Consider the following 17,921-nt stretch of genomic DNA (forward strand, 5'->3'; position numbering starts at 1 on the left):
CTGTCCCCATATCTGATATGATACACAAGTTTTCTTGAGGGTAACATACGTCTTAAGATTGTAAAAAAACCACTCCCAAGCTTCTTTCGTCTCTCCTTCAACAATGGCAAATGCAACTGGAAATACACGTATGTTTCCATCTTGTGAACTTGCTATAAGCAATGTTCCAGTATATTTCTCGGTCAAAAATGTACCATCCACTTGTAGGATTGGTTTACAATAACCAAACCCTTCAATACATGGTTTGAAAGCCCAAAATATTCTATCGAGAATGATTCGACTTGGGTCTTCCATGCCATCTACAACTTCGTGATGTGCTTGGTATTTCACAATTGTGCCCGGACAAAAATATTGTAGAGCATTCATCCAACGTGGTAACTCATTATATGACCCTTCCCAATCACCATAAATTTTGGCCATTGCCATTTGTTTTGCAGTCCACGCCTTTCTATACGTGACTGTATAACCAAAATGACTAACAACCTTCTTCACCAGTGCCTTAACTGGTATACTCGGATCTACAGATACCAAATTAACAATAAGGTCTACAATGAATGACGAATTTAATTTACTATGATCTTGAGAAACTAACATAGATACATAACTATGCGTTCCATTAATTTTCCTAATCTCCCAATAATCGCGTTTAACGTTATAAGAAGCGCGAATTCGCCACTCACATCCTGCACCAAAATGTTTACATTTCGCAACGTATCTGTCCGGTCTAGACTCTACAACAATATAGTCAAACGAATTTCTTATATGAAATTCTCTAATTGCATTTATTGTGGCTTCCTTAGATTCAAACTGCAAGCCAATAAATAAATCATTACAAGCCAATAAACAAATCATTATCAACAACATCCGTTAAATAGGTTATGTGTCCAATATCACGACCAGCTTGAGAATTTGTGTTCAAGAAAAATGATGACGGAGTAGTATATGTCATACTACGAGATGAACTACTATCAAACTGAACCTCTTCCTCATCACTGCATATTTCAATCTCCTCTTCATCACTAAAATCGCTGACAATATCTCTCACAATAGCCATCTACATTACAAAATTAATAAAATTAAAATATTTAAACTTACAAAATTGAAATAAAATAGAGTAACTGAATAATATACTAACCTCTAAAATAAAAGGTTACGTGCTTACTCAAAGAAACTGATGAAGAAATTTTTCTCTTTCACAGAATGGAGAGAAATTTCGGTGAAAATACAATGTACATACCACTGCTGGGAAGGGGCATATATAGAGTTTAAAAAACTCCTTCCCCATTGCCAATTTAGGGGAGGAGATTAAAAAAAAATGGTTGCAAAAACTCCCCCCATTGTCGATTTAGGGGGGAGGAAATTAAAAAAAAAATTATAGTTTCAAAAACTCCTCCCCCATTGTCGAGTTAGGGGAGAGGAGATTTAAAAAAAAAAAAAAATTTCCAAAAACTCCTCCCCCAATTGCCGATTTAGGGGGAGGAGATTAAAAAAATAATAAAATGCATAAAAACTCCCCCCCATTGCCGATTTAGGGGGAGGAGATTAAAAAAATAATATTCAAAATCGGCAATGGGGTTGCCAATTTACCCTAAAACTACACTAGATATGTAATATTTTCAAAAGGTACACCAAGACCGTAATTTTTCGGTCAAGGTGCACCAACAAAGTAAATTTTCCGGAATGCGTGCAGCAACATCATGCATATCAATCAAAATTTATTTTATTTAGATTTAAATGAATATATATAGATGGTCTTCCTTTGTAAGGAAAAAAACATAGAGAAATTGCAATCTTTTGTATTACTGGTGTATTATTCACCATCACATGTATGTGAATTATTTAAGTCCGTAATATTTAACACATAAATGGAATATCAATTTACAATATAAACATTTGTAGAGTACTCGTGTACACCTTTTTTTATGTGTGTTATAGACATATCAATCTAATTAAATTTTGTTTGAGCAAGTTTGTGATGTCTAAAATGCAATACTTGTAGTTAATATTTAAGTGTTATTATACTGATTGACACATATTTAACGTAGATATTCCTATGATTCATGTTGGATATCTTATCACTTGTACGCAATTAACTTTTTTTATCAACTCCATTATTTAACCTACATTATAAATTGACTTGGACATCTTCCAAATACATGACTCAAAATATTTGTAAAAGCTTTTTGTATGAAAACTTTAAAAAGATTAAAAGGTTGGATAAAGAGGATACTAGGTTGTGGAACATAGGATGGGATGAGTTTGGATCATTTGATATTGAAGTTATTAACTTGATGAACATTAATTAAATGCTTTCAATGATGATGATCAAGAATGGAGAGAAACTTCCTATTAGATTAGAAATGAAAGCTACTTTATATTTTGTTTTGAGGTATTTTTTAAACAGACTATACTTATGTTGTAAATTGGTGTCTATTTTTTAGACCCATCATACCAAAATATATACATATTGACTCTAAACTTAAATTGATTCTCATTTTAATATTTGGTTCAACTTTTATATTATATATTGTCAATCTAATTTAATTTTGTTTGAGTAAGTTTGTGATGTCTAAAATGCAATATTTGTATTTAAAATCTAAAAGTTTCACTTATTCCCGTAGAGTGTATTAATTAGTATGATACATATGGATAGCAACATGGTGGAACGGATAAGGTAGTGTTTTCCTGTACACATATTTATACTAATTACGAGTATTCGTATGAGTAGCGAGTATTTGTGGACACCCTACTGCTTTTTAAGTTTCAATATATATTTATATATTTTAAAATAATCAATACATATAAAATAATTATTACATGAATAATAAAATTTATGTACATGTTAAATTTATCATATATTTCAATCACTAAATCCATTATAAAATAATAGAAAAATAGATAATATATAAGTATAAAATAATAATAAAAATTTAATATATATAAATTATTTAATTAAAAAATAATTTATAAGCTATTTTTATCGGTAGCCATTGCAGTTATTTTAAGGAGTACTCACAGAGCGAATATTTTTGGAATCCCTAATAATATGTATGTTTATTATTTTAGTCCTTAATATTGTAGTATAGAAATGGAATATGAATTTACAATATAAAAATATGTAAAGTATTTGCATGTAATGTTTTGTGCGTGTTATGAATATATCAAACCAATTTAATTATAGTAATTTTATAATGTATAAAATACAATGTTTGCAGATAATATCTCTTTTTACAAAGATGTTCTTGTAATTGACACATGTTTCATGATGATATTTTTACACTTTATTTTTTATGGACTTCATCACTTAACTTTTTTTAATCAGCAAAGAAGATAATTCATAAAGAGATAAAAAAATAAGGAGAACAAGTGATACTCTTATATATTAAATCTCTACAATTAGTAATGAGTAAGACAATTTAAAGGATTTCGCATCCCTTCAACCCAGAGTAAGACAATTTAAAGGATTTCACATCCCTTCAACTCATAGTAAGAAAAGAAAGGAAATCGGACATTAAGAAGACTCCTAGCATGAAGTAATATAAGCTTCATCATCTCATTTAGCTGAAACCTGAAGTTCTCAAAAATACATTTGTTCCTAATATGCCATAGAGTCCATATTGTGACAAATAAAAGAGTTATCCACAATAAATGTCTTTTTTGTTGTCCATTCAAAACAATGATTCATGAATTGAGAAATGAGTTTTTACTTCATTGTGAATAATAGATGTAAGGCCAAAACGAGAATAGAGATTTTTCCAAATAAAATAGGATGTTAGGCAAGATAAGAACAAGTGATTAGTGGATTCCTCCAACTCACCAGAAAGAGCACAATTAATGGAGTCAAGACCATCTAAACCCCCATTATGGACAAGGTTGAGTTTAGTTGGGATTCCATCCAATGCTATTTTCCACACCAAGCATTTCATTTTTGTTGGAATATTACTCATCCAAAGCATCTTGAAGAATCGAAAATCGTTGCTACCTTCCTCTTTTTGCAGAATTTGGTATGCACTTTTGACTGAGTACTTCACACATTTGTCATGTCATCAGGTCCAAGTATCATCAATGTGTTGTTTAAGCTTAGAATCAAGGGTGATTTTTCGTAGATCATCATAATCATCTTCCTCCCAAGCATACAATTTCATTCTCCACCGAATATTCCAAGATCAAACCCCATTGCTCCATGTATACAAGGATTCCACTAAAAATCCCCAAAAACAAAAAAGGAATAGAACGAACAATATAATTTAAGGTTTCAATCGCCTTCATAACAAAGTCACGATTTGACTTGATACCCATGAAGCTACTTTCATGGAAATTTATTTTCAACCCATAAGTCGAATTAAAACATTTCAGAATACTTTTAAGCACCGTGATATTATGCTTCAGATTCTCACCGGTTAGGAGGATGTCATCCACATATTGCAGGTGAGAGATAACCGCATCATCAATACCAATCTTATACTCAGTGAATATTTTCTTCGAAACAACTACTCCCATTATCCTACTAAGACCTTCAACAACAATTAGAAAGAGAAAAGGTGGAAGTGGGTCCCATTGACTCAAGCCTCTAGCCATTGAGAATTCTTTAGTAAGACTCCCATTGACTAGAATGGAAACTGAGTTTGAATTGAGTAAATTTTTAATCAACATCCTCCACTTATGATAGAAACCCAATTTATCCATCATATAAAGAAGGAATTCCTACTTCCCCGAGTCATAGGCTTTTTCAAAATCCAATTTGATAGTGAAGTAATCTCCTCTTTTCTTATTTTTAGCTTGGCCAATAATCTCATTAACCACCACCACCCCATCCATAATGAATCTACCTCTGATAAAGGTTGACTGACACTTACAAATAATCAAGTGAATCACCTTTTTAAGTCTAGCAACAAGAAGTTTGAAAATGATGTTCTTGATGCATCTTATAAGGGATATGAGTGTATACTGATTGAGACTCTGTAGACTATTGTTTTTCGAGATCAGGACAATAAATGAAGCGTTACACCTAAATTTTTGAACCTATAAAAATCTTCCAAAATCTTGATTAAATCATCCTTAACACAAGAACATAGAGAAAAGTATTTTCTTCAACCTCAAATTCCAAATTGCCTCCTTTATTCTCTTCAACCAGAAACTTAGTAGTGAGAAAAGTATTTTCCATTTCAGACAATTGATTGAAATCAATAATCCTAAATTGACTTAGATACCTTTCAAGATACTTGTCTCAAAATATTTGTAAAAGTATTTTGTATGAAAAATATAAATAGGTGAAAATGTTGGATGAAAAGGAAATTAAAATGTGGGATATAAGATGTGATGAGTTTGGATCACTTAATATTGTTGTTTACTTGATGAACCTTAACTGAATTCTTTCAATGGGAATGAACAAGAATGAAGAGAAATATTCTATTCAGATTAAAAATGAAAGCCAATTTATATTTTTTTGGACTTCTTTTTAAAGACACAAAATACTTATGTTGTAAATTGACTCTATAATTCAATTGATTCTTATTTTTATTTTAGTTCAATTTTATATTATATAGTGTTTTCTATATTTTAGACATTAACTATATTTTCTTTAGTATTGTGTTCAATGTCTATGATAAAGTTATTGCTTCATATGTTAACACTTGTGTTTGGGATAATCCCACTTCTAAGCTTGATTTTGGGGTTATATATCTTTATATTTTGCCAAGCATACATGTCTTCGATATTACTTTTCAATCTTTGGACAAGGACCCGCTGGTATCGCCTTAAAAGCTGCATGTTTCACCTTAATCATTATCAACAATCTCTTCTTAAACTATCCCCAGCAATTGAAGTTCATATACATTTTCTCTTCCTAGTAAACATCAATTAGCACTTTTTTCTCTCTCCGTGTAACCATTGATTGGAGTTATTTTTTTAATTTAAAGTCAAAAAATAAACGTATAACGACAAAAACTTGAACAATGCACTCGAATAAGGAAAACAACATTCTTAAACAAGGGTCTCCAACTTTTCTAGGATGAAGTATCTTTGATATGAATCTATTATTATTATCATAGTATTTAATGCATTCTTAATTAATGTCAATGCTAATAATGCTAACCGACCCAGATCCTATTAAAATTTTATATATTCCTAGTATTCTTTCTTTAGCAACATAGCACATATAAATGACTTAGAGTAACAATGACGAAAATTAAGCTAAGCATGTAGACCATGTGGCACGTGGAGAAATCTTTATAACCACTATACCCATTGCTATTTTTATCAACCAAAAATATGCATTTGATCCTTGATAACTCCATGGCACATTACCTAATTATAAGTAATTAATTAGATTCACCGCTAAACCTAAAATTGATCCAATTTGAGTACTTTCTAACCACCCTTTGTTTGTTCATGTGGATGATACATTTTTTTTTCTTTGGTGGCCTTCCATCTTTAATGTGTAAATGTAATTCATTTTTTTTCTTCATAAAGTGTGTTAATTAGCTGCATTAATGGAGATAAATATCTTAAAAATTACACTTAAAATCGATGAGATATGTATAAATCCTCCAAACAACTAAAATAGAAATTTGAAGCTAAATTATTAGAGAGAAGAGGTAGAAGCCTGGAATATGTTATATACTTATATAGATATAAAAAAAGTGCAATAACTGAAATATTCTCTTCGCATGCATGGCCAATTAGTTTGCAGCTTTATGGTCAATTTGGATGTATATAGGAAGAACATTATTTTTAAGAATGTTTCTTTAGACTGAATTATTAGAATGGATATTAAGATCATGGAATTGGGTTAGAGCTAAGCATGAAGGATATAGATTTTCATTTTACTGATTGGATTACAAATTCATTGTGTACTACAGTTACAATGAAACAACGTTATATATTTATAGTATGCTATAAGGGTTGGGGTACCCTCCTACTCCTTTCATTAATAAATTTGTCATTGTGGATAAAACAAAAATCACTTTCTTTGCCAAACTAACCAAACCATTAATCCATTGTTAAGCAACACCAACATGACCATGAAGGTTTTAACACTTATTATTAGTATTTTTTAAATATAAAAACTAATCTGCTAATTGCAACTTCATATATATTATATATATATATATATTGTATCTTCATATTGATTTGCATTATCAAATTGGGTTGTCCGTATTTCATAAAAAAAAAAAAATTGATTCAACAAGGCGTACAAGTTTTATGAGCTTAACACAAAAGTGACTATTGAGTATAACGATGCAGACTTACAATGAAAAGAAACTTCCATTTAAATTGAGGAATAGTGGAGCACATCAACTAGTCACATACTTGTGATTAACAATAATGACAATAACGATGAGTTAGAAATAGAACCTAGAAGAAGTAAAAGAACAAAAACGGCTAGAGAGTATGAACCTGATTATATGGTCTATACATTGGAACGGGATTCATCAATACTCCAAGAAGCTTTGACTTCTTTGGATGCTGATTTGTGGCAAGAGGCCGTAAATGATGAGATGGAATCGCTAGAGTCTAACAAGAGCTGACATTTAGCTGACTTGCCTCCTGGTTGCAAACCCATTGGTTTTAAGTGGATATTGAAAAAGAAACTAAAACCCGATGACACAGTGGATAAATACAAGGCTCGCCTTGTAGCCAAGGGTTTCAGGCAAAGGGAGAATGTAGATTTCTTTGACACCTTTTCACCTGTTACTAGGATAATATCCATTAGAGTACTAATATCGATCGACATGATACATAATTTATTAGTACATCAAATGGATGTTAAGACTGCTTTTTAAATAGTGATTTGGAAGAAAAAATCTATATGGAACAACCTAAAGGTTATGTAATACATGGATAAGAAAATAAGGTTTGCAAGTTAGATAAGTCACTGTATTGTCTTAAGAAAGCACCTAAATAGTGATTTACAAATGTTTTTATTATAAATCAGAAAATAACATTTGCACTATCATATGTCTCTATGTAGACGACCTACTCATATTTGGTTCCAACATTCATATTGTGAATAGTGTGAAATCATTATTGTGTAACAACTTTGATATGAAAGACCTTGGAGAGGCAAGTATAACATTGGTATAAAAATTACTAAGTCAAATGAAAGAATTTCTTTGGATCAATCTCGCTATGTGGAAAAGATCTTAAAAAAATATAAATACTTTGATTTTAAACTTGCTAGCACACCATATGATCCAAGTGTAAAACTTTTCAGGAACACTAGTGAAGGTGTAAGACAAGCTGAGTATGCTAGCATCATTGACAGCCTTCGGTATGCCACTGATTACACTAGACCTGATATTGTCTATGTTGTGGGATTATTATGCATGTTTACCACTAAACCTGGTATAGAGCATTGTCAAACTATAGAAAGGGAATAAGATACTTTAAGAAAACGATAAACCTGTGAATTATATTACCAAAGGTGTCCAGCTGTCCTAGGGGTTTAGTGATGCTAATCGGAACACTCTTTCAGATGATTCTAAAGCAACCACTGACTATATATTTAGCATAGCTGGTGGGGCTGTTTCTTGGAAGTCAAAGAAACAAACTATTTTGCCTCAATCCACTATGGAAGCTGAGATGATAACACTAGTAACAACTAGTGAAAAAGCAAGTTGGCTGAGAAGCTTGCTTGCAGATATTCCCCTACGGGAAAATCGATTCCAACTGTGTTGATCCATTGTGATAGTATCACAAATATTGCCAAGATTGAGAATCGCTTTTATAACGGTAAGAAATGACAAATTCATCATAAGCAAAGCACCATTAGAGAGTTACTCTCTACAGGAGCTGTTAGAGTGGATTATGTACGCACTGAGAATAACTTAGCAGATCCTTTGGCGAATGAACTAGCTAGAGAGAAAGTTCATAATACTTCTAAAAGTATGAGACTATTTTCCTTAGAACGAGGATCACTCATGATGGTAACCCTACCTAAGCTGGCTGGAGATCCAAGAAATATGTTGAATGGGTAATAACAAGTTGTGAAGTGATATGAGAATGAACATGCTATAAAATTAAGAGAAGCATGATTCCTGGAAAATATGTAAGGATGAGTTAAACTCTTAATGAGATCTATACTCCAATTGGAGTGGAGTACCTAGGCTATATGAGTACTCTTGATAGACTACCTATGTGAGTATGAAAGTGGGGGCCGCCTCCTATGACATTTTGGGGCGTAAATTTCTAGAGCATTCACTATACTAGGATAGACATTCAAACCTTTAACGCACGTGCTTTATAGAATACACCTTTGAAAATATTGTGTGTGGTTTGATGCTGGGGATAGAGTTCAAGACTGTGAGTCACTCTAGTAAAATGTGGATCTTATTCATTGTGCAAAGGTTCAAATCGCATGACACCTTTGTTAAGCACAATCTTATTGATACCACAAAAATTCCTAGAAATCATTTTTTAATTTCAAGTGGGGGATTGTTGAAATTTGTTTAAAAATGATGAGTTCTAATGTGGTTCAAATACACATTAAAGTGGCCATTAATATGATACTTGGGGATGCGAAATGAAAAAACTCCCCAAGTCCCATATTGCTTGGAGGAGGGAAGTTGAATTCTTTATAAGCCTTAAGTTGCAACAGTGGGGTGTGGTGCCCCAAGGGGTACAATGAGTTTTGTGAGTGAGTGATGACTCCAACAAACAAAACCCCTCTAGACACGTGCGCGCACCACCATCACCACCTCCTCTTTCGCTGCGTCCGACCGGCTCGTGTTCGGGTCAGGCTTGGGGTGTGGTGCACGAAGTCAACACACACATGCAACATAAGGGGTACAATGAGTTTTGTGACTGGGTGAGGACTCCCACAAACAAAACTCCTCGAGACACGCGCGCGCAACACCATCACCACCTCCTCCTCTACCGCCGTCCTTCTGGCTCATGTTCGGGTCGGGCTTGGGGTGTGGTGCACAAAGTCAACACACGCATGCAACATAATTTGGGTGAAAGAGCTGTTGGAGGAAATCTCAACCTATGAGAGAGTCGTTGGGTACTAGAATTTTCCACCCTTGGATCGTGGGATTTACCACTCACTGTGATCGTCAGTTGAGGGAGCCGTTAGCGTCTTCAGACTATAAATAGAGGTCTCCTCTCCTCATTGTAACTCCCACTAGTTGATCAATATTTCCTTGACTTTCTTCTTTCTCTCCTATAAAGTTCTGCCGATGCATTTCCAGCAACTTTCTCTCCCTTTCTTTGCGTGACACTTGAGAATTGGCACAGACAATCAAAGTGACAATTTTGAGAACGGACACTAGTTGTTAGTATTGTAGGAAAAGAATTGGCATGAGTAGTCGTACTGTGGGAATTCGAGAATTGAAACGTATTTAAGATAGCGACCTAATCGTGACTCAGCCAATAAGGATTATTTCGTGCCATTCAGAATTGTTGTAAGTTACAGTAACAACTTTTTCCCTCTTCAACAAAAATCTATAATCACGAGAAAGAAGCTTTTTCCTTGAATGTGATGAAACATCTTTTTTCCCTCTTCATCTTCAAGACTTCAATCGTGACCAGAAGAGGCTTCAAAGCCATTCACTCTTCATCTTCATTCACGTCCAACTATTCTCTCATCATCTTCAACCATTCTCTCTGCATCCTAATGGAGATTGAAGTACATGCCCATGAGTCACTCAATGAGATTAATACTTGGTACACATTATAATATGGGATTTGAGTCCATTATATGATATTGGTATTCTTCATTCCAATACTAGGCAATATGAGTCTAATACAATAGTATAGTTCAAACATCCCAACATAGCATAATCACAACAACCACAACTATAACCCAAATCATGACCGCAATCACAATTTAAAATGCTATATGTTCCCTATGTTCGATATGAGTATGGTAAGGATTATGGACAAACATTTGCATGGTATGGTGAATGATACTAATATTCAATGTTTTAAATTGCGATTTTGGTCATGATTATGGTCGTGGTTGCGATTACGGTTGCGGTTACTGCAATTTGTTGTCATTGCCGCCGTTGCGATGTGAATTGTGACCGTTGCGGTGTGAATTATTTTGCAAGTAAAAAATATTTTTAAAATCGTTGTAGTCTGATGCAGCCCGATGCAGTTACATTATGGCCTAATGCGACCCAAATGCGGTTGCATTGCGACCCGATTTAACCATATCATTGTGATTCGGTGTCACACAAAAATTGTGGGGTGATGTAGTTGCGGAGTCACTACAACCGCAATATAGCAATCGCATCATGTGGTCCACAATTTTTAAGACTAGCTAACGTTGAATATGAGGAAATAAGTAACACCAGGTTCCTGTTTTCCACGATAAGTCTGTGATATGTGAGGAATATGAAGGGCTTGGCCAGCATGGTAGAGATCCCTAAAGATGAAGATAAGACATTTGATCTAGAATAAATACAAATATTGGTGTTAAAGACCAATACTGCTAAAGCAGCAACCTTAAATATCCTCACAACACATTGTATACCTTCTGTAATGTCTGATGACCTGAAAATATCAAAAGATTTGGCGAAATGGGTATTCAAATATCTGCATTTGTTAGTGAGATGAATACTCATGCTCATACAAAAGTAGATTAGAGAAGCACACAAAATTGATGATGATTTGGTTGTAAATATCTATATAATGAATTTGTAGCTCTTCTATTTCTGTTGTTTGGAATAATTAGTGTGATCACAGATTTTAAGTGTAATTTTAAGATATTTCTCTCCAGTAATCCAGTTAAGATTATGTGAACATCTAGTATTGGTATATTAGGAGCCTTTTTTATTCTATTCTGCAGAAAACACAATTTTTCTGTGAAAAATTACTTACATTTATATATCAACATTACATTTGAATAATAACCACATAAATCCACCCAAAGAAAAAAATGTATCATTCACATTAGTAATCAAAGGGTGGTTAGCTATAGTTTTTTAGATTTTAGGGCTTCTGGGTGGTTCTAGCTGTTGCTTGTTGCAACCTTAATGCATATCTATGAAACAAGGCTAATGCATTACTAGTGACTTCTGCCACATTTTGTGCCTTAACCTTAATTGCAGTCATCCTCTTACTCATCCTAACACCTGTAAAAGAATATACACAACTACTAGCATTTGTTAAGGCAGTGCTAACCCATGTCTCAACGTTACTTATATGCCACAACATGTCATCATTAATGGTGGAGCCATGTTGGCTACATCGGCTTAGTTCTTTGATGGCTTGGCTGAGTTGATCTACACTATCACTTATTTGATTAGCACAATCTTTTACGGTCAGGTAATCCCTTTTGTTCTTGATTGTCTTGAGTTCCTTGGCCAATTTCATCAAATACCCTCTTGTGTGTAATGCTCTGGAAAGGCTCACTGATAAGGCAACTTGAGCTAAGTGATGAGGGCCATCTATAGTTGAATAGTTTTTAACATATTTAGCTAGACAACGAATGCATAGATCTCGGCAGAGGGTGCCGTTGCAAGAGGACTCTATATAGCTTAATGTTTTTGGATTATGCTTGGCCAAAGATGGGTTAACTAAGACACTTGAAACAAAGAGTGAAAGGAAAATGACTAGTAAAGTGAGGTTGAGTTGTGCCATCTTAATTGGTGATAAATGAACCCTTGCTAAACTCTAAGAAAGTAATGGAAGAGAGTTTGAATGATCAAATTCAGGTTTGTGGTTGATGAAAATTGCGATGAAGTGTGGTGCTTATATACAGATTCATAGCATCACACATGCTTAGCTTTCCCCTTTTAATGTTACTCCATTTTATTTCCTTCATACATGCATTGAGTGGTGCTAAGAAAGAATACTAGGAATGATATTATAATGTTCATTTGGATCTTGTCGGGGAAAAATGGGTTTAGCATTGTTGGCAATGATACGTTAATTAAGTATATACTTTATAGTAATAGATTCGTATAAATGAAATTTTACTCTTATAATTCCAAGTCTATAACAAGCTAGAGACCCTTGTTTAAGAATGTGATGATATCCCCATTTGAGTGAATTTGTATGTGAAGTAAAGTGGGTCAAACTAATTTTGTTATATGCTTATTGGTTAAACGCATAACAAAATAAATGCGTTGAATTTACAAGTGGGACAAGAATGAGTGTAGCAAGAGCATGCATATCATTTCAAATTTATTTTCTTTGGATTAAATGAATATATATATATAATGAAGAATATTAATTATTGTTAACATATCAACACAAGCACATAGGCGATGACTGACTTTGATGTAGGATGTAACATGAATATTGACTTTGATGTAAGGTGTAACACATGCATTGGTAGAGATGTAGGGTATAACATGAGCATTGGCTTAGATGCAAGGATGTGACATGAGCATTGGTTAGCGTTGACGCAAAAATGTATTGTTGGTATACTCCTTATGGTGGAGCATGATAGTTCTTTTGAACTAGGATTGTCAGAGTAGACAATGATGGTAGCGGCTGAGGCTTTTCAAAAAAGATTCATGGTTCTGCTAGCCGAGTCTTGAAGAAGATGGTTGTTGAGGAACTTTGGTGTAGAAGTTCCATAATATTGAAAGACTTCTTAGCAATAGGTGGCTAGGCGGCATGTTCCATTAGATGGCAGTATAGGAAGATGCACTAGAAGTTTGGAGAGCTAGACTCTTGGTAACATTGTCAAGGATACAAGGAAAGGCTAATGTTGAAGGGCAGCAAACTCTTATCTGAAGTTGTTAAAGAGAATTAGGCATTGAGCCAGGTGGAGTCATATATTCGCTAAGGCGAGAATTCTTGTGTAAATTTCCTAAGGAGCGAGATATTCGTCTATTTCAATCAAGGTGGAGATTGTCGGAGATGTTTAAATATGTTATTATATGAAGTCTCACGTTGCCTAGCATTAGAATACAATAAAATATCAATGTTATATATTGAACTCATGTCTCTTATTATTATGCGCATTAGATATAAGTACCAAATAAAAAAACGTCATAGGCAGTTGGGCCCTTGAGTGTGTTAGGGTTTGTAATCCTTTCGTTTTCTCATCTCAAATGACACAATTCTCTCAACATCTAGAGAGATATTGTCAGCAATTGTCTCGAGGTCAAACTCAACACATGAGACCTTATCTCCACCTTGATCCTAATCCAATACATGAACTTCTGAGATTTTGGATCAACACATATATTGTCCACACTAAAGTTCCGCCATGCTTCCTTCTCCTTAAACTCATCTACTTTATTCTTGCGTAGTAGTACATTTGACGCACATTTTCTAGCCATCACGCCTTCAGCCTCTTTAGTCATTATGTGACGCTTGGGTTAAGAGTCATCTACCAACCTAGCTCTAATACCAATTGTTGGTGCAGCGGAAGCGATTGTTGTTCAGTGTTAGCTACAAAGAATCAAATAAGGTGGATATAATAAATAGAAGAGAAGACACAAGAGAATTTGATAATGTGATTCGACAGCGCTGAGCGACTACCAAAATATTATGAGATAATAAGGATTACAAACCATAGCACACCCATGTGTCCAACTTTCCATGGGGTGTTTCTATTTAATGTTTATATCTAATACACATAATAATATTAATATTCTATCTTAATACTACGCAATGCGAAACTTCATATAATAACATATTTCCAATATTAATGAATAACTTTATATCAACTGATCTACACGCTTATCGGTGATGCATGATAGGATTTAGTATGTTAAAATCTTATATAATAATGCTTTATAACATTTTAATACAATACAATATTTGTTGTAAGATAATATAAAATATTATGTCAAATAAAATATCATTATGAGATTAGTGCTCACACCTCATATATTTAATTACATCAGCCACAATGATTACAGAAGTTTCATATATTAGTAATTTAATATCATCTTCATGAAGATATCAATTTAATCAATCAATAAAGTTGACGAGGTAATTATGAACATATTTCATTGTGCTTACTTGAAAATTTTGCCCTTTTCAATCAACTTTGAACTTTGAATGTTAAATTAATTTTTATTTTATGCTCTCACCATGCAACCTGCGAAATTCACTAACCATAAAATGATACAATTTTGTGTGTCTGGGATAATCCCACTTCTAAGCTTGATTTTGGGGTTATATATCTTTATATTTTGCCAAGCATACATGTCTTCGATATTACTTTTCAAGCATGGGACAAGGACCCGTTGGTATCGCCTTAAAAGTTGCATGTTTCACCTTAATCATTATCAACAATCTCTTCTTAAACTATCCCCAGCGATTCAAGTTTCATACATTTTCCCTTCCTATTAAACATCAATGACCACCTTTCTCTCTCTCTGTGTAACCATTGATCGAGTTATTTTTATAATCTAAAGTCAAAAAATAAACGTATAACGACAAAAATTTGAACTATTTGAACTCGAATAAGGAAAACAACATTCTTAAACAAGGGTCTCCAACTTTTCTAGGATGAAGTATCTTTGATATGAATCTATTATTATTATCATAGTATTTAATGCATTCTTAATTAATGTCAATGCTAATAATGCTACTGCTAATTTTTTTGACCGACCCAGATCCTATTAAAAATTTATATATTCCTAGTATTCTTTCTTTAGCAACGTAGCACATATAAAGGACTTAAACTAACAATGACGAAAATTAAGCTAAGCATGTGAGATCATTCGGCATGTGGAGAAATCTTTATAGCCACTACATCCATTGCCCTTTTTATCAACCAAAAATCTGCATTTGATTCTAGACAACTCCATGGCACATTACCTAATAATTTGAAGTAATTAATTAGATTCATGTGGATGATACATATTTTGTTCATGTGGATGATACATGTTTTTTTTCTTTGGTGGCCTTCCATCTTTAATAATAAAGTGAAATTGGATGTATAAACGTAATTAATTTTTTTATTGATAAATGTTGTATCTTCATATCGATTTGCATTATCAAATTGGGTTGTCCATAACTCATAAAATAAATAATTGATTTTCACACGTAGAGTAATGTTGATTATGGACAAACATCTGCATGTGATGGTGATTGGTATTAATATTGAATCTGAGGAAATAGTTAACACTCACAACCATTCACTCTTCATCTTCAACCACGTCCAACCATTCTCTCTTCATCTTATTCTTAATGGAGATTGAAGCACATGCCCATGAGTCACTCAATATGAGATTAATGAAGATGAAGAGTTTAAGGAAGATAATTATCTTAATATCCCTTGTGTGATTTGCTTTATTGATTCATATATTAGGTTTTGATACTTTTTGGTACTTTCTGCTATCACACACAAGGCGTCTATGCTGATACGTTAGTTTTATAGTCATGTGAAACTTAATATTTTAGTTGCATATTTTGATGTTGAGGCTTTAAATTTTATCAAATTGTATGGTTAATTGTTTTAGTTATTGAAATGGATAAAACTGGTTCTTACTTCTTAGAAAGGTATTTATTTATGTATACATGTATGTTTAAAAAAGTTCATATTTAGTAGGATCTTCGATCTGTGTGACGACTATATGTTTTATGTTTTCATTCACCCCTTCTGATCATACATAAGATCTCGATCTTGTCAACTATAGTTGTATCTTTTTCTTATAGGCAAGTGTACATTACCAACTTCATCAGTAAAAACTAATGATGTAGGAACTACTTTTATCAAAAACGAAGTCCAAGATTTAGCTTGAATCAAATAAATATATTAACAATATATGAACATCTAGTGCACTAGGAACCTTTTTATTTTATTTCAGCTAACACAATTTTTCAGTATAAAAATTAATTACATTTATATCAAGAATACATTTGATTAATAGCCACAGAAATCCACCCAAAGAAAAAAAATGTATCATTCACAATCACATGAGTAATCAAAGGGTGGTTAGCTATAGCTTTTTTGCTTTTAGGGCTTCTTCGTGGTTCTAGCTGCTGATTGTTGGGAACTTAATGCATATCTACGAAACAAGGCTAATGCATTACTCGTGACTTCTGCCACATTTTGTGCCTTAACCTTAATAGCAGCCATCCTCTTACTCATCCTAATACCTGTAAAAGAATACACACAACTGCTAGCATCTGTTAAGGCCGTGCTAACCCATGTCTCAACGTTACTTATATGCCACAATGAGTCATCATTGATGGTGGAGCCACGTTGGCTACATCGGCTTAGTTCTTTGATGGCTTGGCTGAGTTGATCTACACTATCACTTATTTGATTAGCACAATCTTTTACGGTCAGGTAATCCCTTTTGTTCTTGATTGTCTTGAGTTCCTTGGCCAATTTCATCAAATACCCTCTTGTGTGTAATGCTCTGGAAAGGCTCACTGATAAGGCAACTTGAGCTAAGTGATGAGGGCCATCTATAGTTGAATAGTTATTAACATATTTGGCCAAGCAACGAATGCATAGATCTTGGTAGAGGGTGCCATTGCAAGAGGATTCTATATAGCTTACTGTTTGTGGATTATGCTTGGCCATAGATGATTTAACTAAGACACTTGAAACCAAAAGAGAAAGAAAAATGACAAGTAAAGTGAGGTTGAGTTTTGTCATCGTAATTGGGTGATAGTTGAACCCTTGCTAAGCTTTAGCAAAGTAATGGAAGAGAGTTTCCAATGATCAATTGCAGGTTTGTGGTTGATGAAAATTGCAATGAAATGTGATGCTTATATAGAAATTCACAGCATATCACACATGCTTAGCTTTTCTCCTATTCATGTTACTTCATTTTACGTCCTTTATACATGCATTGAGTTGCGCTAAGAAATATTACTAGCAATAATATTATAAATTTTCAATTGAATCTTGTCGGTACAAAATGGGTTTAGCATTAGCATTATTAGCAATGGCACATTAATTAAGTATAATGTAAATTAATAAATTCGTATCAAAGAAATTTTAGTTTTATAATTCCAAGACTATAACAAGTTGGAGACCCTTGTTTAAGAAG

General features: G+C 33.4%; 2 protein-coding genes across 2 annotated transcripts; both read right to left on the bottom strand.

Moving 5' to 3' along the window:
• Positions 11,862–12,631, bottom strand: LOC109362082 (21 kDa protein-like). Its single transcript, XM_019607651.1, has one exon. The coding sequence runs from the start codon at positions 12,583–12,585 to the stop codon at positions 11,935–11,937; it is 651 nt and encodes a 216-aa protein (XP_019463196.1). The 5' UTR covers positions 12,586–12,631; the 3' UTR covers positions 11,862–11,934.
• LOC109362068 (21 kDa protein-like) lies at positions 16,714–17,646 on the bottom strand. The gene has a single exon (XM_019607635.1). It carries the CDS (start codon positions 17,522–17,524, stop codon positions 16,874–16,876), a length of 651 nt encoding a protein of 216 aa, XP_019463180.1. The 5' UTR covers positions 17,525–17,646; the 3' UTR covers positions 16,714–16,873.

The sequence above is a fragment of the Lupinus angustifolius genome, chromosome LG12, assembly GCF_001865875.1.
Source record: "Lupinus angustifolius cultivar Tanjil chromosome LG12, LupAngTanjil_v1.0, whole genome shotgun sequence".
NCBI lineage: Eukaryota > Viridiplantae > Streptophyta > Magnoliopsida > Fabales > Fabaceae > Lupinus > Lupinus angustifolius.

Bases quoted from the DNA above. Each gene is read 5' to 3' on its own strand.
- LOC109362068 (XM_019607635.1), bottom strand. From the start codon at position 17,524: ATGACAAAACTCAACCTCACTTTACTTGTCATTTTTCTTTCTCTTTTG.
- LOC109362082 (XM_019607651.1), bottom strand. From the start codon at position 12,585: ATGGCACAACTCAACCTCACTTTACTAGTCATTTTCCTTTCACTCTTT.